A 26483-nucleotide genomic window follows, 5' to 3' on the forward strand; every position below is an offset into this window, starting at 1 on the left:
ATGCGCAATATTAGATCAAAATATAAATTTAGCCAGATAACTTAAGCACAGTGTCAAGCATTGTTAAATATGAACGTCTTTTTTTCTCTTTTGTCTTATGATCATGTATGCCAGGAAATACTCCAAATGTAGCCATGCATTGTTATAGTTTAAACCCAAACCATGTTTGGCAGCTGAATGCTTACATTTGGTTGTTGTTCGCTTTGTAAAAATACAATTATTAAATAACAGCATATTATATGCATATTTTATTGTTTAAAATAATGTCATCAGGGACTGTTGGCCCTCGGGCACTTTCTGGCCCTCCTAGAAAAAAGTTTGGACACCACTGACGTACAGTATTATGTACATGTTGTACCCAGTATAACCACTAAGTGGCGCTTCAGCTTCATTACTGAATGTCGTTTCTTGTTACTTACAGCCTCGTAGTGGTTCTGGTGCCACCCTTGAAAGGACGCCCCATCCATTCATCTCCCTCGTCTACGTGTATGTCCAGTTTGGGACAGACAGTTGACCTACTGCATGTTTTGATGGGTGGAGGGGAACACGACCATGGGGAGAACATGCTAAACCTCTCCCAGACTGAATCCTGATGAAGACAGTGGACTACATGTGAACGCTGCTATTTCTATGTATTTAGTAATAACAATTAATAGCAATTCTTTCTCATTTTAGATTGTGATTTGTAGTTCATTGTACTGTTGCTGTCGTGGTTTATCCATAATGCACAGCGGGACACACCTTTTACCTGGCTCTGCTAACCTGCATGTGTAAATGATCTCTCCTGTTCTGGAGGCGTGACTGGGGGGTGTATCAGGCCGGGTGCTGATGTACCGTTCTGGAGGTGGAGGGTCTCTGTTGCTGGATGATCTGAGGAACTTGTTGCTCCTCATGCCTTAAACTGATGAGTAAGGAAAATAACGATGTGGGGTGACGCCCATGTCCTCGTTTACTGAGAAGAATTTTTGAAAGGGTACAGGTCTGTCTGCTGAGGTGACTCGTCTACTTTACGAGATGCCTTGTGGAGCTTGGATCTGCCCCAAGACCCCCAATGGTTGTAAAAAGAAAGAGAACTTTTGAGTGATCTGCTCTTATCTCAGCCCCAGCACTGCTTCATTATGAGCATCAAAGAGACAGCATCTAAAATGTCTCAGTTTAGGAAGCTGTGGTGTTGTTGCACCCCGGTTGATAATGATTAGCCACCCAAGTTCAGACCCAAACCTGAGAAGGCAAAAAAGTAGAAATGGTGGCAAAGACGCCGAAAGAGCGACAGGTGGACACAAATGTGAAGGAACATCAGAGGATGAGAAGCAAAAAGAAATCAGGGATGAGCACACAGGTTCTGCAGGACCAAAAGGAGAAGGAGACTCTGAAACGTAAAATGAGAGGTTGTTCGACTGGACCAAGTGGAGAATCTGCTAAAGCAGTTCTTTGAAAAGGACAATTGTCCGGACACAAATCATTGACAACCTGAATAGACTGGAGGAGTACCTGGTTCAGTTGCTAGAATGGGTGGCACGGTGGCCTCACAGCAAGAAGGTCCTGGGTTCGATCCCCAGGTGGGGCGGTCCGGGTCCTGTCTGTGTGGAGTTTGCATGTTCTTCCCGTGTCTGCGTGGGTTTCCTCCGGGTGCGCCGGTTTCCTCCCACAGTCCAAAGACATGCAGTGAGGTGAATTGGAGATACAAAATTGTCCACGACTGTGTTCGATATAACCTTGTGAACTGATGAATCTTGTGTAATGAGTAACTACCGTTCCTGTCATGAATGTAACCAAAAGTGTAAAACATGATGTTAAAATGCTAATAAACAAACAAACAGTTTCTAGAGCGCAAGAAACTGGCGAGGGGAGCCAGGCCAGACCTGACGAGGAACATGAACCAGCAGGTGGACGTGGAGAAAGAGAAGAATAAAGAAGAAAAGCAGGTTGTTCTGCTGGATCAGGTAAGTATACATGAGCAAAACCTGGAGGACAGGAACCCAGAGGAGCAAAACATGGAGGAGAAGAACCAGGTGGAGAAGAACCTGGTTCTAGAAGGGTCTGAAGGTACATCTTGAAGGGGTTTTGTGAGCTGTGTGGTGTTTAATCCATCATGGTGCTGAATCAGGTTTCATTTCTCCAGCAGATCCACGTCAGGCTGATGTTCTGGAGAACGACTTCAGGTCCTCGTCTGATGAAGTGCTGCAGCAGCAGAACGTCCAGGACGAGCACGTTCTGATTGCTTATTTATATTTGTTTATTTTGCTGAACATTTATTCTGGTTTTGTTTCTGTAAATAAAATCATAATGCTAACCGATTTAATCCTCTACAAACACTGAAGCACTTTAAAATCACTGCACTGCACCAATAAAAAATAATAGATTTATTTATTCATCTTCAGAAAGTTCCAAGTATGAACGAACTGTAACCCACAGACATTCTGTATCTGATCCAGATACCCACAGCTTCTCTCTTACAGTTCATATATACTTAAAGCACAATATTTACATGCTGCTGTTATGCTAATGTCAACAAACCCATAACTTTACCTTCTTTAACTTGTCTATTTATCTACAAACAGAGCTGCTGTTTTAAACGTTAGTGAGGGCTGTAGGTCCAGAACCAGAACCTCACCACCATCTCACCACCAACTCCATCATTCTCTTACACGTTCTTGTCTTAATCCTAAAATTACATTTCTCATCACCTTCTTATAGGTGCAATTACTTTTTCACAAGGGTGATATAGGTGTTTGATAATCTACTGAAATTATCTGTCTGTCTGTATATACACTATATAGACAAAAGTATTTGGACACCCCTTCTAATTGTTAAATTCATGTGACTCAGCCACAACATTTAAATTTTCAGCATGTAGCAGAGGCTTTTATCCAAAGCGACTTACAGTATACAGTCTAAGCAAGTGAGGGTTAGGGACCTTGCTCAAGGGCCCAACAGTGGCAACCTGACAGCGACCTTGAACCAGTGACCTTCTGCTTACTAGTCCAGTACCTTAACTCCACCTCTGCCAGGTTGCCACTGTTGGGCTCTTGAGCAAGGCCCTTAACCTCACTTGCTTAGCCTTAGACTGTAAGTCGCTTTGGATAAAAGCCTCTGCTAAATGCCGAAAATGTAAATGTAAATGGAACATCATCCAAGGCTTCCATATTTATATTTATATTTATATTTATTATGACTGCACTACTGTTTCTTTTTTCTTTTTTTTAGAGCTAAATATACAGTATATTCTGTGCAATATCTTCTTAAGCTACTCAGGGCATGTGCAATACCCCCACTGCTACCTCACTGCTGTAAATAATGTCTGTTGTCCTTTTTTATATTTATAGTTTAGTCTTTATTCTTTATATTTCAGATTCTTATACATGCATGTGTGTGTTGTGTATATATATACTGTATATACACAGTTTTTTTTTTGCGTCTATTCTTACTTATTGTATGTGTAAGCACCGTTGGATTGCTACTCAATTTCGTTGTACACTGTGCAATGACAATAAAGGCATCTTATCTTATCTTTCTTATCTATCCATGACCAACATTGGTGCCCAGCCATACAAATGCTCTGTTTACTGACTGTGCACAAATTCCCACAGACACACCTCAAAGTCAGGTGAGAAGCCTTCTCAGAAGAGCGGCCGTTGTTCTAGCTGAGCAGGGTTTTTGGTCGCGGACCAAAAAATAGGTTGCAGAGAAAAATAATAATAATGACAAACAATTAACATAAAATGAACTTGTACACTATCGCCCCCTTGTGGAGGCTTTATGGTACATCTTGTAAACAACATCTGACATCTGATCGCCACCATTTTTTATTCATGAAGTATATTTTGTTTTGTGTTTCGTTTTGTTTAATTGTTTGTGTTGCCTGGGTCGTGGACAAAATGTGGATGGCTAAAAAACCCTGGCATAGAGGGTCACTCTGTTTTTGAAATGGGACGCCCAACAAGGTCATGGTCAGGTGTTCAAATACATTAGATGTTACTACTGACGACTGGCTCTGAAAATGTGTATATGTAAATGTAGGTGGGGCATTTTGGCAGGGCAGTTGTAGCCAAGTGGTTATGGCACTGGACTAGTAATTAAAAGGTCGCTGGTTCATGCCACACCACTGCCAGGTTGCCACTGTTGGGTCCCTGAGCGAGGCCCGTAACCCTCCATTGCTTTGACAATATACTGTCACAGTAATGTAAGTCGCTTTGGATAAAAGCGACTACTAAATGTTGAAAATTAAAATGAAAATGCCTGAGGTGGGATTTCCCCACAATCCTCTGCACCGGGAGACTGATTGGGGTGTATCAGTATCAAAATGTTGATGTAGCATCTTGGTGGTAGGTGGTATCTGTTAAAACTGAACTTATTTTGTGATTAGTTTTATGATTTAATGGGGTGGTATTGTAGTTTGGTGTGTAGCCTTGTTGGTTAATAGCGATAAGGTCCTGGGTTCCATTCCCAGTTGGAGTCTTTCTGTGTTTAGTCTGTTCTCTCCAGAGTCTCTGTGGGTTTCCTGCCTTACACCTAGTGAATTAGATTCAAGGTCTAAACTGGTGGAGCCAGATTCTGGGACCCTGGTACCTTGTGCCACCTCTATAAATAATAAACTACACGTTTACCTGACCAGTGTTGCCAACTACCACCTGCTTTAGCAATAGCTTTTTTTATTTATATTTTAAGCTGCCAAAATAATTACAAACCAGCCCAAATTTTGTCCACCTGCCAAAGTGTGTTTTTCCCTGCCAATTTCCAACAAAATCCGCTCATTTTGGTGGAAACCCGCCCAATCTGGCAACACTGACTGTGATACTGACCGCCCGTGCTTGAGGACAATAACTGCAGAACAATGTGTGTTTTCACGTTCGAGTCTCCAAAAGTCTCCAATAACACCAGAAAAGTCGCTAGATTTGTCGCTAGTCGCTTTTTTGGAAAAAAAACGTCGCTAGAGGGGTCTGAAAAGTCGCTAAATAAAGCAACAAAGTCGCTAAGTTGGCAACACTGTACCTGACAGGAAAGATGACCACGCTAGACTTAGACTACACTTCCCATAATGCAGTGCGGCTCTCAGAGCTCCGCCCTGCCGGACTGTCCTCGAGCCCCGCTGCTGTGTGATAGTGAACGCAGACGGTGCGGTGAGATCGTGCAGCGCGAGCGCGACCGTTAAAACCGTTATTGTCGTTATTATTATTTGAAATGGCAACGGCTCTGTCGCGCGCTCTCAAACTGCCCGGTAAGAAATACATGATAACAGTGTGTGTGTGTGTGTGTTTGTGTGTGTGTGTGTGTGTGTGTGTGTGTGTGTGTGTGGAGGAGATACAGGCTACATCACTGACCGGTTAGCACGTACATGTGCTGATTACTGTTTACACCTAGTGCGTCATAAGTATTTACACCGAGGTGAAGATTAACATCGAAAAATGCATCTATTTTTTAATATAATAATTAACAGGATCCGTAATGACAGTGTTGTTGTTGTTGTTGTGGTGTGCGTTGGTGTTGTTGATGGTGATATTGGTGGTGGTGGGGTTGGTAGTGGTGACCGTGTTATTGGGGGTGTTGTTGGTAGCGTTGTTGGTATTAGTGGTGATAGTGGTGTTGGTAGTGTTGTCAGTGGTGTTGGTGAGGGTGTTTGTGATGTTGGTGGTCGTGTTGGTTGTGTTGTGGGTGTTGGTGTTGTCGTTGGTGCTGTAGGTGTTGGTGGTGTTGTCGTTGGTGATGTTGGTATCATTTAAGCAGCAGTGTTTTCAAATCTTCTTTATCCATTCATTTAACTCATTTATTCATGTTTAAATCCAGGTGTTTTTGAACCAGGTGTGTCTAAACCAGATGTGTATGAACCAGGTGTGTTTAAACCAGGTGTTTTTGAACCAGGTGTGTCTAATCCAGGTGTGTCTAAACCTGGTGTTTTTGAACCAGGTGTGTCTAAACCAGGTGTTTTTAAACCAGGTGGGTCTAATCCAGGTGTGTCTAAACCAGGTGTTTTTAAATCAGGTGTTTTTAAACCAGGTGTGTCTAATCCAGGTGTGTCTAAACCAGGTGTTTTTAAACCAGGTGGGTCTAATCCAGGTGTGTCTAAACCAGGTGTTTTTAAATCAGGTGTTTTTAAACCAGGTGTGTCTAATCCAGGTGTGTCTAAACCAGGTGTTTTTAAATCAGGTGTTTTTAAATCAGGTGTTTTTAAATCAGGTGTTTTTAAACCAGCTGTGTCTGAACCAGTTGTGTATGAACCAGGTGTGTTTGAACCAGGTGTGTTTGAACCAGATGTGTTTAAACCAAGTGTATATAAACCAGATGTGTATGAAGCAGGTGTATTTAAACCAACTGTGTATGAACCAGGTGTGTTTAAACCAGATGTGTATGAACCAGGTATGTATGGACCAGCTGTGTTTGAACCAGGTGTATTTAAACCAGATGTGTATGAACCAGGTGTATTTAAACCAGATGTGTATGAACCAGGTGTATTTAAACCAGATGTGTATGAACCAGGTGTATTTAAACCAGATGTGTATGAACCAGGTGTATTTAAACCAGATGTGTATGAACCAGGTGTATTTAAACCAGGTTTTTTTTTACTGGTGAGTATTTTACAGTTTTTAAGAGCAGAAGTGTTTAAATATTTGTGCAGGAGTGCTGGAGTTTTAGTTTAAACATCAGGGGTGTTTACTTTTTGCCGGAGCGATGTTTAATGATGGTTTGGGGGTAGGAAAGGACCTGGTGGTGCTGAGCTGTTGGACCGGTTTGTCTCTGGTCTGCTTTATTTAGTAAACACTGATGCTGATGTAAACACAACGTGCTGAAGCCCACAGACGCCTTTAGGAACTTCACACGACTGAAGGATCTGAGGGTATCTGATGAGCTTCACATCAAATGAAGTGTAACGATAATCAGGGACGATACTGGAATGATGTTAAACACAATATGGGCAAACGTGTTGAGATTCAGCTTTTTTAGACACACCCACCGTTTAGATGTGTTTAATGTCAATAATATAAAATAAATCATACGCTTTTAATTTTGTGACGCCAGTTTGAGGATGGTCTTTCATGCTACTGAATTGTTGTGGAGAAACTTCACTTATCTGCACACAGATCTGACCTCAGCCTGACCACACTGATCACTACTGGGATAAAATGGAAGATTTTAAACCAGGCTTTCCCCATCCAACAACACTGTCTGACAAATTCCCAGAGACCAACTTTAAAATCTTCTGGAAAGCTTTCCCAGGCAAGTCGATGCTTTTATAGTCATGAACGAGGTACCAACTCCATATTCTTCTCCACAGTTTTGGATCCTGATTTCCAGAAGGCTCATGGTCAGGTGTCCACATATTTTAATCCATATAGTGTGTACTGGAAATGTCTGGAAGCATTTTACCAAATGAACAGTTAAGATTATATTTAATTAACTTAAATATGATAGAGTGGTGCCTTATAACTCAACATCAGTTGGTTCTGAGGGTGAGTTTCAAGGTATTTTTTCCCATAAGGACGTTTGGGAACCTGTTAATGCGTCCATGGTTCTGTGGAACTGCAGATATTTTAGGCTCATGTAAAATAATGAGGTTGTTTTTTTACACGTGAATATAATATAAACAAACAGTTAAATACAATAAAAGCTGCACTTTAGCTTTACTTCTTTATTGTTTCCTTATGCTTCTTAATCGTGGAGATGCTCGATCTTGGAATATTGTATTCTGTTCAGTACCGGCGCATTCATATGAAAAGTGACTACACCGCTTTTGCGCTGGAAGTTTGGCGCTGAACGAAGCTTAACGTGACTTATTGTACTAAAACAGCGAGTGAGGAATGTGATTAGTGGAGGAACTTATGAGCAGTAATAATGAAGAGAAGTTTAGTGCTCCTGTCTCCTTCTTTTACTACATTAAACCACGTCACGCTTCATTTTTAACTATAAGTAGAAGCTGATTCTGATTCTCAGTGTTTCTCAGAAGCTCGAGCTGTAACACAAGTTTACAAGTGAAACAGGGAGGAGAATCCAGATAAACACAGATACATGTGGAGCTGTAACCCTGGATCTGATGGTTACTCAACACAAACGCAGATTCATCTCATGTTCACACTTTGATGAGGTCTTACTGCACCGCTCCAGCCGAGTGCCAGAGATGTTCACAAGTCACAAAATCTGAGTCGGTGTCAAGTCACGAGTCAATATAATTTACACAACATATATTGTAAGAAAAAACAAATAATCTGTCAGTTCAGATAAAAACAACAACAGATTAGCGACTGTATTTTGCCGTTTTACTTCGTGCCTTTAGTCAAGTCAAATTTATTTATATGGCCCTTTTTACAATAGACCTTGTCTCAAAGCAACTTTACAAAATCCAGGACTTTACTTTCCTAGGTACCAGTTAAAAGCTTAAACTGATACGTTTTGTTTTTATTACAAAACAAAAGCGCGCAATCAATCACGGCACAGCCGCCAAAATCCATAGTACTGCTTACCTGAGCTTATGTTCTTCCAGATGCTATTAAATTCATAACCGTGTCCCCCATTAGGAATAGAATCCGTTATTTTGTGAATGTGCTTATAATTAAAAACCTCCAAACTTTTCCCTGTTGTGGAGTAAAACAGGAACTCGTTAGAAAGCCGATCGAGCGTTTCATTACCACGTCATCTGTGTGACGCTGAATGAGTCATGGGAAGTGAAGTTTACCCGCAACCTCATTACAGAAGTCCAGACATGTTGAGCGATGCTGTGGACTGATGAAGTGAAAAGGAAAGGTCAGATGGAGAAGAAAGGAGCAGCATTTGCTAACTTTAGGGATGTGGGTAGATCTGTTTAGCTTTTGGGTTGTGTGTGGTAGCCAGTGGCACCGGGAACAATGCACAGCTGAAATGATACACAGATGGAAGAGTGGTGTGTACGGATACTGTATAGAGTATAGAAAGCACAAACTGGGGTACAAAACCTGGACGTTTGAAGTATCTGCACGGCTGTGTGAACGATTCACTCCGTGTGTGTGCAGGTAAAAAGGGGTCCGAACTGGGCGAGTACGACCCCCTGACTCAGGCCGACAGCGACGACGAGAGCGAGGAGGACGACCTGGTGCTGAACTACCCGAGGAACGGACTCTCCCCGCACCTGAGGCCGGGGCACGGCGGGGCCAAGCTACACGACGAGGAGGACGAGGAGGAGGACCCGTGGAGACACGGCGGGAAGGACAGCCGGGACGACGCCGACGGGTGCGCGGACGAAGGGGCGGGGCTGGTGACCGACGGCGCGGCGCAGAAAGAGAAGGTCAAGGCGGCGGTGCGCACGGCGGCTTTCGTGGTGCCGCTGATCGGCGCCACCATGTTCGTCCTGCTCTTCGCCTTCCTGATGCCGTGCCGGCGGGGCGCCGTGCACCCGCTGACCGCGTGGGAGACGCAAGTGGGAAACGCAGGAGGTGAGATCGCGTCACGTTCTGAACCCTGAAATCAGCTCCGACCCCAGTCTGTGGGTGGCTGAATTTGAATGGTAGTGAATGTTAATATATGATCTGACGCAGTGTAATGTCTGATGTGGTTCATCCAGGTGTCACCTCTCCTCCCATGGCATTATGGGATGTGGACGGCGACGGTGTGGAGGATCTATTAATAGCAGTCATGAAAATCAACAACAGCAGCCAGCAGATCAGCTCTGGAGGAAACAGCAAAGGTAGCACACACACACACACACCATCTATCCTGCACTGTCAGGACAAAAACCAAACCTTGAAGTCCAGTGAACTGTGTGTGGATCTCTATAATCAAATAGATCAAGATATAAAAGGATACAATGAATAAACATATAATAATATGTGATAGCACCACCCGTCTTCCACTCAGTGGTGAGCTGGGGAGCTGCGACCTCGGACTCTGCAGTCTGTGGTACATAAGAGTCGTCCGTGTCAGTATGTGTGTGTGTTCTGTTCCTGCTCCTGTCTGTAGTTCACTGGAATCTCATAATGAGTGTTTATGTGAGGAGAGCCGGTCATCATCACCTGTTATTAACTAACTCATCATTCTCTCTCTATATACACCGATCAGCCATAACATTAAAACCACCTCCTTTTTTCTACACTCACTGTCCATTTTATCAGCTCCACTTACCATATAGAAGCACTTTGTAGTTCTACAATTACTGACTGTAGTCCAACTGTTTCTCTACATACCTTTTTAACCTGCTTTCACCCTGTTATTTAATGGTCAGGACCCCCACAGGACCACCACAGAGCAGGTATTATTTAGGTGGTGGATCATTCTCAGCACTGCAGTGACACTGACATGGTGGTGGTGTGTTAGTGTGTGTTGTGCTGGTATGAGTGGATCAGACACAGTGTCCACTCACTGTCCACTCCTACTTAGTTGGTCCACCTTGTAGATGTAAAGTCAGAGACGATCGCTCATCTATTGCTGCTGTTTGAGTCGGTCATCTTCTAGACCTTCATCAGTGGTCACAGGACGCTGCCCACAGGGCGCTGTCGGCTGGAATTTTTTGGTTGGTGGACTATTCTCGGTCCAGCAGTGACAGTGAGGTGTTTAAAAACTCCAGGAGCGCTGCTGTGTCTGATCCACTCATACCAGCACAACACACACTAACACACCACCACCATGTCAGTGTCACTGCAGTGCTGAGAATGATCCACCACCTAAATAATACCTGCTCTGTAGTGGTCCTGTGGGGGTCCTGACCATTGAAGAACAGGTTGAAAAAAGTATGCAGAGAAACAGATGGACTACAGTCAGTAATTGTAGAACTACAAAGTGCTTCTATATGGTAAGTGGAGCTGATAAAATGGACAGTGAGTGTAGAAACAAGGAGGTGGTTTTAATGTTATGGCTGATCGGTGTATGTCTCTATGTCTCTCTGTTAATTCAATTCAGTGGTGCTTTACTCGCACAAAATATGAATTTGAAATTAAAAACAGGTGGCGCAGCACGATATTCTGCTAGCACACTATTGCCAGGATTCTAAACTCCTCGGTTCGAAACAATCTGGTATCTCTCAGCAGCGGAAGACAAAACTGAGTCGTTAAATCGGGAGGAAAATGAGGAGAAAATGCAGTAAAATAAATAATTAAATACTGAAAATGAGCTCTATCATTCTCCCTCTCTCTCTCTCTTTCTCTTAATTTTAATGCAATTAATTTCATTTCAATTCAATGGTGCTTTATTGGCATGACAAATATTGGCACTTGTTTTGCCAAAGCTTTAATAAAAAAGAATTGACAAGGTAAACAAAGGATGAATTAAAAATAACAACAAAAATAACGACAATAACAACAGTAGTACTATTATTATCAATGTTAGCAATAACAACAATAATAAAATATACAACAGCAGCAGTACTCCAATTATCATCATTACCTCTACCAGTAATACCATCATTAATAATAATACCATAATATCTCTCTCTCTCTCTCTCTCTCTCTCTCTCTCTCTCTCTCTCTCTCTCTCTCTCTCTCTCTCTCTCTCTCTCTCTCTCTCTCTCTCTCTCTCTCTCTCTCTCTCTCTCTCTCTCTCTCTCTCTCTCTCTCTGTGTGTCTCTCTCTCTCTGTCTCTCTCTCTCTCTCTCTCTCTCTCTCTCTCTCTCTCTCTCTCTCTCTCTCTCTCTCTCTCTCTGTGTGTCTCTCTCTCTCTGTCTCTCTCTCTCTCTCTCTCTCTCTCTCTCTCTCTCTCTCTCTCTGTGTGTCTCTCTCTCTCTGTCTCTCTCTCTCTCTCTCTCTCTCTCTCTCTCTGTGTGTCTCTCTCTGTGTCTCTCTCTCTCTCTGTCTCTCTCTCTCTCTCTCTCTCTCTCTCTGTGTCTCTCTCTCTCTGGTTAGTGATGGTTGTCCTTTCTGTGGGCTCAGAGAAACCATTTTTCACTGGTTTTTAGACTGTATGAGACTTAAGTCTCTTTTTACTACACTTTGTTTTTTATTTAGAAAGAGTGGGGAGGTTTTTAACTCATGTGTTTTTATTTTTGGAACTGGCTATAGACAAAAAGATCGTTTTAAATGGCAGCTGCTTAATTTTTTAGTCGGCCAAGCAAAACTGGCCATTTATAACTCCAGGAGGAACAAAATGGAGAACAAGTCGGGGCAGGATGTTCTACCATTGTTCATGGCTTTGGTGAAGTCCAGGATTCTCCTGGAGTTTGGCTTCTATAGAGCCATGAACAACGTAGAGGTGTTTGAGTTGGAGTGGTGTTATAAAGATGTTCTGTGCAGTGTGGACGAAGGGGAGCTGGCTCTTTCTAGCCCTTGGAGCTGATGCTCATGTTTGTGGTCTGTTTTTGATTCTGTGTGTGTCTCTCTCTCTCTCTCTCTCTCTGTGTGTCTCTCTCTCTCTCTCTCTCCCTCCCTCTCTCTCTCTCTCTGTGTAGAGTACAGCGTAGTGGCTCTGAACGGAATGAACGGCTCAGTGATCTGGCGTCGGCTGTTGAAGGAGCCGCTCTCCCACGTACAGTGTTCAGCTCTCAGCACCTGCCTCCTCGTCACCTCCACACACCTGTACAGTGTCAATGCATCCACAGGTGAGACATCAACACACCTGACCTCTGCTGTGACCGACACCGGACGGTCCAGAGCAATAAATCTGAGAGCACCGCTCGGTGCAGAACCTCTCTACGTCCTCGTTGTCCATTTTTATAGCTGGCAGCACAGCTTTAGGTCACCTGACTGAGACGAGTCATAGCAGAAGTTTAGATCTGTGCTCATCAAAAAAGCTCATCATCACGCATGACCGTGACCTTTTAGAATAATTGTAATCTCCAGGTACTTCATGGAGTCCGTGATGACACTCAAGGCGCTCGTGTATGTGCTTTAATGAACGGGGTTTTGCTTATCGATGAACGTACCGTAGCAAAGGTGCTGCTTTCTGATTGGTCCAGGTAAGAAGTTGTGGGAGGTGCCAGCAGGTGAGGTGGAGTCGCACGCTGTAGCCGTTCCTGATCTACAGGGGGATTCTGTTCCAGACCTGCTGATCGCAACCTTACCTGCAGATCAGGTACACACACACACACAGTGGGGGAAATAAGTATTTGATCCCCTGCTGATTTTGTAACTTTACCCCCTTACAAAGACTTGAACAGTCTATAATTTTTATGGAAGGTTTATTTTAACAGAGCGAGACAGAATATCAACAAAAAATCCAGAAAAAAAACATTAAATAAAAGTTATAAATTAATTTGTATTTAATTAAGGGAAATAAGTATTTGATCCCCTACCAACCAGCAAGAATTCTGACCCCCACAGACCGGTTATGTGCCCATGAGGCACACAAATTAGTCCTGTCCCTGTATAAAAGACTCCTGTCACAGAATCAGTTTCTTCCGTTCAAATCTCTCGACCACCATGGGCAAGACCAAAGAGCTATCAAAGGACGTCAGGGACAAGATTGTAGACCTGCACAAGGCTGGAATGGGCTACAAGACCATCAGCAAGAAGCTTGGTGAGAAAGAGACCACTGTTGGTGCGATCATTCGAAAATGGAAGAAATACAAGATCACAGTCAATCACCCTCACTCTGGAGCTCCATGCAAGATCTCACCTGGTGGGGTAAGAATGATTCTGAGAAAGGTGAGGTCAGTCCAGAATTACACGGGAGGAGCTTGTCAATGATCTCAAGGGAGCTGGGAGCAGAGAAATGCTGGATATGACCCCAAGAACACCATCCCCACCGGGCATTTCTCTGCCTCCAAACACGGCGAGTGGAGTCGATGCCAAAGAGCTCAATTTTGGTCTCATCTGACCATATCACATTCTCCCAAGCTTTCTCTGAATCATTAAGGTGTTCATTGGCAAACTTCAGACGGGCCTGTACATGAGCCTTCTTGAGCAAAGGGACTTTGCGGGCACTGCAGGATCTCAATCCATTACGGCGAAGTGTGTTACTAATGGTTTTCTTGGTGACTGTGCTCCCAGCTCCCTTGAGATCATTGACAAGCTCCTCCCGTGTAATGCTGGACTGACCTCACCTTTCTCAGAATCATTCTTACCCCACCAGGTGAGATCTTGCATGGAGCTCCAGAGTGAGGGTGAGTGACTGTGATCTTGTATTTCTTCCATTTTCGAATGATCGCACCAACAGTGGTCTCTTTCTCACCAAGCTTCTTGCTGATGGTCTTGTAGCCCATTCCAGCCTTGTGCAGGTCTACAATCTTGTCCCTGACGTCCTTTGATAGCTCTTTGGTCTTGCCCATGGTGGTCGAGAGATTTGAACAGAAGAAACTGATTCTGTGACAGGAGTCTTTTATACAGGGACAGGACTAATTTGTGTGCATCATGGGCACATAACCGGTCTGTGGGGGTCAGAATTATTGCTGGTTGGTAGGGGATCAAATACTTATTTCCCTTAATTAAATACAAATTAATTTATAACTTTTATTTAATGTTTTTTTTCTGGATTTTTTGTTGATATTCTGTCTCTCTCTGTTAAAATAAACCTTCCATAAAAATTATAGACTGTTCAAGTCTTTGTAAGGGGGTAAACTTACAAAATCAGCAGGGGATCAAATACTTATTTCCCCCACTGTATATATACACACACTCACACTCTCACATACACACATACAGTACATGCACACACACCCATACACTCACACACACATACACACACACACATACATGCACACTCACTCACACACACACTCTCACACACACATACATACATGCACACATACACACACCCATACACTCACTCACTCACTCACACACACACACACACTCTCACATACACGCGCACACACATACACATATACACACACACTCTCACATACACACATACAGTACATGCACACACACCCATACACTCACACACACATACACACACACACATACATGCACACTCACTCACACACACACACACACTCTCACACACACATACATACATGCACACATACACACACCCATACACTCACTCACTCACACACACACACACACACATACACATATACACACACACTCTCACGTACACATGCACACATGCACACACACCCGTACACTCACACACACTCACACACACACATACATGCACACACACCCATACACTCACACTCTCACTCACACACACACCTACAAACTCACACATACACACACACACACACACATACACACTCTTACAAACTCACACATACACACACTCTTTCACACAATCACACACACAATACAATCTTGTGTATAAACACAGTTGTTGTTTTCTGTATTTCCAGGAATCAGATCTGTCTTTGGTCCTGCACTCGGGATCAACAGGCTCTCCGATTGGTCAGCCAGTGAACTTTAACCTCACAGCGCAGGGGAAGCTGATCGGTCCATCACTGCATGAGACGGCAGCAGGGGCGCACTACATCCTGTTCGGTTTGGGTAAGAGCACGGAACTACCTTGCTACAACAAAGCTACGCTCGTTACTAGTTTGGGGAAGGCCCTCTTCATGACCGTAACGGCATGATTTGACGAGCTCCGTAAGGAGGAACTCCAGTGCGAACCTCTGACAAATTCTCCTTTGACTAAATAGGCACAAACAGACACTCGGAAATCTGGTAGAAAGGCTTTCCAGATGAGTGGAGGCTGTTATAACTGCAAAGCTATGGCGACTCCAGCAAGCTCATAGCCAGTCGTCTGTTAGTTGCCTGACGTTGCTTCAGAATCTGTAGATCTGTTAGCACTGTGTGTGTGTGTGTGTGTGTGTGTGCAGGTACGGTGGAGGCCGTGTCTCTGAGAGACATTTACAGAAAGGCAACTGGAAAATCGTCTCTGCCTCCCAGTATCGGCATACTGGACCCAGTCTGGGAAAAACAGAGGAAAAGCAACTCATCTGTACTCATCCACATCTCCAGGTACACACACACAACTTTAAAGCGACTTCAAATTGTGACCGAATACACACACTGTGGGACTTGAACCAGCACCCTTCTCATACTAGGTCCTGTACCCTAACCGCCGAGCTACACTGCTACTTATAAAGCTTGTGTGGTTATAGTGAACCTCACAGTGGTGCAGAATTTTGCCTTATCTGCCATTCCAGTTATGGCCAGCAGAGGGAGCACAGAGGCGCAGATGATTCATCTGTCTGTTACTCACTGAGCGTTCACTCGCTCCAGGTGGGCGGTTTTCTCGCTCCGGTCAGGTTTTCCACCGGCTATAGATGCTGCCACTCGTTATCTTTATATCAGAACCTGGTCAAGGTCAAGGCGCTTTCAGGCCTCATGATGGACCCACCCTGGGAGGCCAGGATGATGGGGAGTGCATCCTGGGGTTGTTCTGGATATTTTCCCCCTCTTTTTTCTGCTCTGTCCCTGTTCTGTCCACTTTCTCCGCCGTGACTCCGCGCGGATGCTTTAGCGTCTTTCATCTGTTACCTTGTTTCCGTTATTTTGGCCACCCTCATTGTTCTACCCCGGTTAAGCATCTTGCACTTGCACTGGTTCATCAGTGTTTGTACGTCTGAACCCTTTCTAAACCCCGCTCCCCTTTCATGCCCCCGTGCAGCGGTCTGGATCAGGTGGAGTATTTTCTGCCCCTGGTGGCCGGCGTGTGTAACAACCACAACAATCTGGACGACGAGTGGAATCGGAACCTGAGTCGCAGCGACTGGGTGCTGGTGTGTGTGAACAGTCGTGTCTCGGTGATCCGAGAGAGAGACGTACACACCGTCTGGACGCTCGGCTCCACCTCTATACACAGGTCAGTACCACGTTTACACACACACGGCGAAAATAAGCAGTTATAGCAATTAAAAGAGTAAAGCAATTATAAGTGCATCATTTTACTTCCATTTTATCAGCTCCACTTACCATATAGAAGCACTTTGTAGTTCTACAATTACTGACTGTAGTCCATCTGTTTCTCTACATGCTTTGTTACCCCCCTTTCATGCTGTTCTTTAATGGTCAGGACCCCCACAGGACCACCACGGAGCAGGTATCATTTAGGTGGTGGATCATTCTCAGCACTGCAGTGACACTGACATGGTGGTGGTGTGTTAGTGTGTGTTGTGCTGGTATGAGTGGAGTTTTTAAACACCGTGTCCACTCACTGTCCACTCTATTAGACACTCCTACCTAGTCGGTCCACCTTGTAGATGTAAAGTCAGAGACGATCGCTCATCTATTGCTGCTGTTTGAGTCGGTCATCTTCTAGACCTTCATCAGTGGTCACAGGACGCTGCCCACGGGGCGCTGTTGGCTGGATATTTTTGCTTGGTGGACTATTCTCAGTCCAGCAGTGACACTGAGAACTCCAGCAGCGCTGCTGTGTCTGATCCACTCATACCAGCACAACACACACTAACACACCACCACCATGTCAGTGTCACTGCAGTGCTGAGAATGATCCACCACCTAAATAATACCTACTCTGTGGGGGTCCTGACCATTGAAGAACAGCATGAAAGGGGGCTAACAAAGCATGTAGAGAAACAGATGGACTACAGTCAGTAATTGTAGAACTACAAAGTGCTTCTATATGGTAAGTGGAGCTGATCAAATGGACAGTGAGTGTAGAAACAAGGAGGTGGTTATAATGTTATGACTGATCGGTGTATATACGCTCTCTGTATTTCTCCACCAGTCGTGTCAGTACAGTGCAAAAAAGCAATGTTCAATCTCTAGACTCGTGTAAAATCCACTAACAGGAGGACGGAGGAGGACGATGTGAAACACTGATGGAACACTGTGAATTTATCTCATGAAACTGTAACATTGCCACCATGATGCTGATGTGGTTTAGTGATTGATGAGGTGACGTGATGGTGTAATAACAGGTCTGACATTAAAGAATCTGATGGTATAATCAGACACATGATAACACACAGTGTGTCATAAATAATAGGACAGGGTATTTTTCATTATTTCACAAAGTGTGACAGGTAGTAACGATCTGATAACACACACAGTGTAAAACTGACTTTAATCATTACTGACTCTACTGTGTGTGTGTGTGTGTGTGTGTGTGTGTGTGTGTGTAGTCGTCCTGCTCTGGGTCATTTTAACGATGATGGAGTTGCTGATCTGCTCATCCAACAATCAGCTAATGGAGTCAGAAAGGTAAAACACACACACACACACACACACACACAACACATGTTGATTATTATCCTGGGCTGTACTGGGTTTGTATTAGGCTTTACTGGGCTGCATTAGGCAGTACTGGGCTGTACTGGACTGTTTAAGGCTGTACTGGGCTATTTTAAGCTGTACTGGGCTCTACTGGGCTGTTATAGGTTGTAGCGGCTGTTACAGGCTGTACTGGTTTGTATTAGGCTTTTCTGGGCTGTTTGAAGCTGTACTGGAATGTTTTAAGCTGTACTGGGCTGTTATAGGCTGTACCAGCTGTTATAGGCTGTACTGGGTTGTACTGGGCTGGTTTAGGCTGTACTGGACTGAACTAGGTTGTACTGGGCTGTTATAGGCTGTACTGGGCTGTTATAGGCTGTACTGGGTTGTACTGGGCTGTTATAGGCTGTACTGGGTTGTACTGGGCTGGTTTAGGCTGTACTGGACTGAACTAGGTTGTACTGGGCTGTTATAGGCTGTACCAGCTGTTATAGGCTGTACTGGGTTGTACTGGGCTGGTTTAGGCTGTACTGGACTGAACTAGGCTGTACTGGGCTGTTATAGGCTGTACTGGGTTGTACTGGGCTGTTATAGGCTGTACTGGGTTGTACTGGGCTGGTTTAGGCTGTACTGGACTGAACTAGGTTGTACTGGGCTGTTATAGGCTGTACCGGCTGTTATAGGCTGTACTGGGCTGTACCGGGTTGTACTGGGCTGGTTTAGGCTGTACTGGACTGAACTAGGTTGTACTGGGTTGTACTGGGCTGTACCAGGCTGTACTGGACTGAACTAGGTTGTACTGGGCTGTTATAGGCTGTACTGGGCTGCACTGGACTGAACTAGGTTGTACTGGGCTCTACTGGGCTGTTATGGGATTTGTTACTAAAACCTCTGTATTGATTTTATTTGCACACCTGTAATTCACACCTCCAGCTGTTAACACACCCGTCCACTCACAGTCCACTTCCTCTCCATCAGGTGCAGATCATAGACGGGGCCTCAGGGCGGAGCCTGTGGGAGGCGGAGTTTATCTGCCCCCTCCTGGTTCTGGAAGGTTCCACCATTCTGACCTCGTCTGGACAGTCCGTGTTCCTGTTCTGGGCAGGAGATCCTCTGTCTGCGGTGAAGAACATCACCAAGGTAACGGAGTAGAACAGGAGACTCTGTAGGAATCCACCACTGTCTGATGGAGGTAATGGAGGACTACAGAGAGTGTAGTGTGTTCCTCCAGCCGTGAGAGAATTTCAGTTCATGTGACTGTAGGGCAGATCCGAATGTGTGTGTGTGTGTGTGTGTGTGTGTGTGTGTTAGCTGCAGGTGAGCCCGTCCGAGCCAGTCCTCCGCCGGCTCTTCCTCCTCCACCCGTCGTATCCCACAATCCTCCAGGAGCTCACCAGCACTACTGACACGGCGCTCACGGCCACAGGTACCAGACGTCACCACCACCGGATTATTCTGTGTAGTCAGAGACGGTCTAAAGTATGTGGACGCCTGACCGAGAGGCCGTTGAGACGAGAACAGTCTTCGCTCCTCTAGAGTGAAAGCAATTGATCCCAGTTGAAATTCCAATTCATCCCAGAGGTGTTCAGTGTGGTTTAAGGTCTGGGGTGATCACATACTTTTGACCTTATAATCACCTCATTACTTTAAATGTAAAGTTCCCTTTGATCTTTCCTTTGATCTTGCCTTTGATCTTTGCTTTGATGCGTTCTAATGAGAGGATGGTCTCCCGCCTTCACTGTGTAACTTCCTGTCCCTCAGTGAGCTACGAGGAGGAGCAGAAGGACGCCTCCTACGTGGCGGTCCTGTCCCGGCCCGTTTCGGGCGTCGGCCCCGAGGCCCAGCTGGCCAAGAGCGTGAGCGTCAGGGCGTCGCTGACGTCGGCCAACAGCGTCCACCTGAGCGAGGAGAAACCGTCGCAGAGCTCCTTCCAGATCAGCAGGTTCTTCAGGAGCCTGACCTTCAGACGCCAGGTCAGATCCTCCAGAGCTTCACGCTCGCGCCACTCGTATTCACCATCACACCTCATCAGTCACATGATCACAGGTCCACCCACACCATCTCTAATGGAGTCCAGGCAGGTCACAGTCAGTCCAGGAGCTGAATTACATGATTAGAACATGTGAACGTCCTTTACGTTTGTGCCCCCCCCCCCCCCCCCCCTTTTATCTCCTAATTTGGTCGTTTTCAGTTCCAAGATTGTGAATGCGCTGCTGCTTACTCAACCCAATCTGATCAAGCAGAGTCAGATCACAATTCAACATGCCGCCACTTCTTATCACCTGTTAGTACTGGGTTTCCACACAGAGCCAAGTTGTGTGACCAACCGCCCCAACCTCGCACAGGTGCCTGGACCAAAGATCGCGTATCGACCTTCCCTCCCTCAAACACAGCAAGTTGTGTTTGTATGGACGCCTGGTGAGGTCGGCAGCCCTGCTGAGATTTGAACTCTCGAGTTCCCACCTGTTGGAAAGCTGCATCTCCTCAGCACCTTTCTTAGCTTGTTAGCACTCTGCTAACTCACCGCTCAAGACCCTGCGGTCACATACGGGGACGTCGCATTTACATTTTCAGCGTTTAGCAGACGCTTTTTTCCAAAGTGACTAACAGTACTGTAACAGTATATTATCTAAGCAATTGAAGGTTAAGGGCCTTGCTCAAGGGCCCAAAAGTGGCAACTTGGCAGTGGTGGGGCTTGAACCAGTGACCTTAATAGTCCAGTATCTTAACTGCTAAGCTACAACTGCCCAAACGTTTCCTTTGGCTTTGTTATGCCTGGTACCTTGTTCTGCCATCTAGTGGTAGCAAAAGTACTAGACAATGGACAGACAGATAGGTAGATAGATAGACAGACAGACAGACATAGATAAATAGATAGACAGACATAGATAGACAGACAGACATATAGATAGATAGATAGATAGATAGATAGACAGACAGACAGACAGACATATAGATAGACAGACAGATAGACAGATAGATAGATAGATAGATAGATAGATAGATAGATAGATAGATAGATAGACACAGATAGACAGATGGACAGATAGATAGATAGATAGATAGATAGATAGATAGATAGATAGATAGATAGACAGACACAGATAGACAGATAGATAGATAGATAGATAGATAGATAGATAGACAGACACAGATAGACAGATGGACAGATAGATAAATAGATAGATAGATAGATACTTTATCTATAGATAGACAGACAGTCAGATGGACAGATAGATAGATAGATAGATAGATAGATAGATAGATAGATAGATAGATAGATAGATAGATACAGTGTATCACAAAAGTGAGTACACCCCTCACATTTCTGCAAATATTTCATTATATCTTTTCATGGATCAACACTATAGTCATGAAACTTGGATATAACTTAGAGTAGTCAGTGTACAGCTTGTATAGCAGTGTAGATTTACTGTCTTCTGAAAATAACTCAACACACAGCCATTAATGTCTAAATAGCTGGCAACATAAGTGAGTACACCCCACAGTGAACATGTCCAAATTGTGCCCAAATGTGTCGTTGTCCCTCCCTGGTGTCATGTGTCAAGGTCCCAGGTGTAAATGGGGAGCAGGGCTGTTAAATTTGGTGTTTTGGGTACAATTCTCTCATACTGGCCACTGGATATTCAACATGGCACCTCATGGCAAAGAACTCTCTGAGGATGTGAGAAATAGAATTGTTGCTCTCCACAAAGATGGCCTGGGCTATAAGAAGATTGCTAACACCCTGAAACTGAGCTACAGCATGGTGGCCAAGGTCATACAGCGGTTTTCCAGGACAGGTTCCACTCGGAACAGGCTTCGCCAGGGTCGACCAAAGAAGTTGAGTCCACGTGTTCGGCGTCATATCCAGAGGTTGGCTTTAAAAAATAGACACATGAGTGCTGCCAGCATTGCTGCAGAGGTTGAAGACGTGGGAGGTCAGCCTGTCAGTGCTCAGACCATACGCCGCACACTGCATCAACTCGGTCTGCATGGTCGTCATCCCAGAAGGAAGCTGACACACAAGAAAGCCCGCAAACAGTTTGCTGAAGACAAGCAGTCCAAGAACATGGATTACTGGAATGCCCTGTGGTCTGACGAGACCAAGATAAACTTGTTTGGCTCAGATGGTGTCCAGCATGTGTGGCGGCGCCCTGGTGAGAAGTACCAAGACAACTGTATCTTGCCTACAGTCAAGCATGGTGGTGGTAGCATCATGGTCTTGGGCTGCATGAGTGTTGCTGGCACTGGGGAGCTGCAGTTCATTGAGGGAAACATGAATTCCAACATGTACTGTGACATTCTGAAACAGAGCATGATCCCCTCCCTTCGAAAACTGGGCCTCATGGCAGTTTTCCAACAGGATAACGACCCCAAACACAACCTCCAAGATGACAACTGCCTTGCTGAGGAAGCTGAAGGTAAAGGTGATGGACTAAACCCAATTGAGCACCTGTGGCGCATCCTCAAGTGGAAGGTGGAGGAGTTCAAGGTGTCTAACATCCACCAGCGCCGTGATGTCATCATGGAGGAGTGGAAGAGGATTCCAGTAGCAACCTGTGCAGCTCTGGTGAATTCCATGCCCAGGAGGGTTAAGGCAGTGCTGGATAATAATGGTGGTCACACAAAATATTGACACTTTGGGCACAATTTGCACATGTTCACTGTGGGGTGTACTCACTTATGTTGCCAGCCATTTAGACATTAATGGCTGTGTGTTGAGTTATTTTCAGAAGACAGTAAATCTTCACTGCTATCCACGATTTTCCTGGCAACACAATGGGGGCTGCCATGACACCTCCCTATTTCCGTTTGCCGGTTTTTCGTTTCCGGTCGCGTTAGATTTGCTGTAGTACTAACTACAACATTATTAAACTACTTTTGGTAAGGACTGCATGGTTTAAATATGAGCTCGGGCTCGACGTGTGCCGCTCTCGGGTGCCACAACAACTCAAAGAAATTGAAGCTGTTATTGGAAAGTACGAGCTTTTAACAGCAGCGGATTTGTAAACATTGTCGGTGCGCTGCGCCTTACGCGTTACAGTCCATAATAATATAATAATAATCATATTAATTATATCAATAATATAATATTTATTAATTAAATAATAATAAAACATTTATAATATCGTATAATGCAGTTTCACTTTGTATAGTCCAAAATTTTAGAGAGCGTTGCAGAAATTGGACAAATAACATTTAAATCCGGACACCCAGACAGACACGGCTTGTGCAAGTGAATACTGAACAGGTGTAAATACCCTGTTTGTTGTTCCCAGTTCATTGTTTTAGTAAATTAAACAACGCGTTTTATTCTGTCCCTTCAGCTCCCCTTTCCTGCTTTACATCCACTCATGAACCAATATAAGTATACACTGTTGTAGAAGTAAAAACAATCAACAAATCAGTCGTGATACATTGTTTATTATTTCCAGTGTTTCACAGCAGTTAGAATGTTCCTCGGTTGATCCCTACCTTCCACAACTTCCCTAACCCTGCAATGCACGAGTAACCCACCGTCTCCACTACTCCACTTTCCCTCAGCATTACCCACGCCTGATGTTTACCTTCAGCAATTCCTACGCATGTAAGCCTCTGTGCTTTTATAGTTCTGTAGCTCCTCACCGTCTACAGCTTCGGAAAAGACGAAATGGTTCACTTACGTACATCAATATAGCTAACCTCATGTCATCTACCCACTCTGTAAGCGTGGAAGGGTGGAGCACTGTCAGAACACGGTCATCACAGCTTCTTAAAATGTCCTTACTGTCAAGTGCTAGGAATTAAGAAAGGACTCAGTTTTAACTAAAACAAAACTGCTTTATTGTTCGGAGTATCAGCTTGCAGAGACACGGAACATGCGAGTGAGCAGGGTGCGCTCCAACAACACACCGAGAGGAGGGAATAAGGGTACACAGTGCACTCGTCTAACAAAATGCATACATAGACAGTCGCTCTACACTTACTATTCAACCACCGAGCGTTTTTGGCCATGTTTGTTAAAAAAAACCAGTTACGAATGACCACTACTTCTGTCGTTCAGAACGTAAACACTGTAACCGGAAGTCAAAAACCGGCTTCCGCTACGAATCACGGGAAAGGTCAAAGTTCAGGAATATCGTGGATACAAGTTGTACACTGACTACTCTAAGTTATATCCAAGTTTTATTTCTATAGTGTTGTCCCATGAAAAGATATAATGAAATATTTGCAGAAATGTGAGGGGTGTACTCACTATACACTGTAGATAGATAGATAGATAGATAGATAGATAGATAGATAGATAGATAGATAGATAGATAGATAGATAGACAGACACAGATAGACAGATGGACACAGATAGATAGATAGATAGATAGATAGATAGATAGATAGATAGATAGATAGACACAGATAGACAGATGGACAGATAGATAGATAGATGGATGGACGGACGGACGGACGGACGGACAGACAGACAGATAGATAGACAGACACAGATAGACAGATGGACAGATAGATAGATAGATAGATAGATAGATAGACAGACACAGATAGACAGATAGATAGATAGATAGATAGATAGACAGACACAGATAGACAGATGGACAGATAGATAAATAGATAGATAGATAGATACTTTATCTATAGATAGACAGACAGTCAGATAGACAGATGGATAGATAGATAGACAGATAGACGGACGGACGGACGGACGGACGGACGGACAGACAGAAAGATGGATAGATAGATAGATAGATAGATAGATAGATAGATAGATAGATAGATAGACAGGCAGACAGACAGACAGACAGATAGGTAGTAGATAGATAGATAGATAGATAGATAGATAGACAGACAGACAGATAGATAGACAGACAGATGGATAGATAGATAGATAGATAGAAGGATAGACAAACAGACAGACAGATAGATAGATAGACAGACAGATGGATAGATAGATAGATAGATAGATAGACAGACAGACAGACAGACAGATAGATAGATAGATAGATAGATAGATAGACAGACACAGATAGACAGATGGACAGATAGATAGATAGATAGATAGATAGATAGATAGATAGATAGATAGATAGACACAGATAGACAGATGGACAGATAGATAGATAGATAGATAGATAGATAGATAGATAGATAGATAGATAGATAGATAGATACTTTATCTATAGATAGATAGACAGACAGACAGACAGATAGATAGATAGACAGATGGATAGATAGATAGACAGACAGATAGATAGACAGACAGACAGACAGACAGATAGATAGATAGAAAGATGGATAGATAGACAGACAGATAGACAGACAGACAGACAGACAGACAGACAGACAGACAGATAGATAGATAGATAGATAGAAAGATGGATAGATAGATAGCGAGATAGATAGATAGATACTTTATCTATAGATAGACAGACAGTCAGATAGATAGATAGACAGATGGATAGATAGACAGACAGATAGACGGACGGACGGACGGACGGACGGACAGACAGACAGACAGATAGACAGAAAGATGGATAGATAGATAGATAGATAGATAGATAGATAGATAGACAGGCAGACAGACAGACAGACAGATAGGTAGTAGATAGATAGATAGATAGATAGATAGATAGATAGATAGATAGATAGACAGACAGACAGACAGATAGATAGACAGACAGATGGATAGATAGATAGATAGAAGGATAGACAGACAGACAGACAGATAGATAGATAGACAGACAGATGGATAGATAGATAGATAGACAGACAGACAGACAGACAGACAGACAGATAGATAGATAGATAGATAGATAGATAGATAGATAGATAGATAGATAGATAGACACAGATAGACAGATGGACAGATAGATAGATAGATAGATAGATAGATAGATAGATAGATAGATAGATAGATAGATAGACAGACACAGATAGACAGATGGACAGATAGATAGATAGATAGATAGATAGATAGATAGATAGATAGATAGATAGATAGATAGATAGATACTTTATCTATAGATAGATAGATAGACAGACAGACAGACAGATAGATAGATAGACAGATGGATAGATAGATAGACAGACAGATAGATAGACAGACAGACAGACAGACAGACAGATAGATAGATAGAAAGATGGATAGATAGACAGACAGATAGATAGACAGACAGACAGATAGATAGATAGAGAGATAGATAGATAGATAGACAGACAGACAGACAGACAGACAGACAGACAGATAGGTAGTAGATAGATAGATAGATAGATAGATAGATAGATAGATAGATAGATAGATAGATAGATAGACAGACAGATAGACAGACAGATGGATAGAAAGATAGAAGGATAGACAGACAGACAGACAGACAGATAGATAGATAGATAGATAGATAGATAGATAGATAGACAGATAGACAGACAGACAGACAGATAGATAGACAGATAGAAAGATGGATAGATAGATAGAAGGACAGACAGACA

General features: G+C 43.8%; 1 protein-coding gene and 1 non-coding gene across 5 annotated transcripts in view; both read left to right on the forward strand.

The window, feature by feature from the left end:
- Nucleotides 1-891: 891 nt before the first annotated feature.
- LOC134309345 (U12 minor spliceosomal RNA) lies at nt 892-1041 on the forward strand. The gene has a single exon (XR_010011083.1). It is a non-coding gene; the product is annotated as a U12 minor spliceosomal RNA (small nuclear RNA).
- Nucleotides 1042-5155: 4114 nt separating this feature from the next.
- Nucleotides 5156-26483, forward strand: part of fam234b (family with sequence similarity 234 member B) — a 33632-nt gene continuing 12304 nt past the window's right edge. The window contains exons 1-12 of one of the 4 annotated variants that reach the window (XM_062990922.1): nt 5156-5218; nt 8979-9398; nt 9527-9649; nt 12338-12487; nt 12845-12960; nt 15164-15314; nt 15647-15788; nt 16441-16635; nt 17918-17996; nt 18984-19145; nt 19317-19431; nt 19767-19978. In XM_062990922.1, the coding sequence (XP_062846992.1) occupies nt 5182-5218; nt 8979-9398; nt 9527-9649; nt 12338-12487; nt 12845-12960; nt 15164-15314; nt 15647-15788; nt 16441-16635; nt 17918-17996; nt 18984-19145; nt 19317-19431; nt 19767-19978 (1902 nt within the window). In that variant the 5' untranslated portion in view covers nt 5156-5181. Of the gene's footprint in view, nt 5219-7082; nt 7213-8978; nt 9399-9526; nt 9650-12337; nt 12488-12844; nt 12961-15163; nt 15315-15646; nt 15789-16440; nt 16636-17917; nt 17997-18983; nt 19146-19316; nt 19432-19766; nt 19979-26483 lie in introns of those variants that run through there. The other 3 variants (XM_062990923.1, XM_062990919.1, XM_062990920.1) reach the window with 3 other exon arrangements.

Source organism: Trichomycterus rosablanca, chromosome 2, assembly GCF_030014385.1.
Source record: "Trichomycterus rosablanca isolate fTriRos1 chromosome 2, fTriRos1.hap1, whole genome shotgun sequence".
Taxonomy (NCBI): domain Eukaryota; kingdom Metazoa; phylum Chordata; class Actinopteri; order Siluriformes; family Trichomycteridae; genus Trichomycterus; species Trichomycterus rosablanca.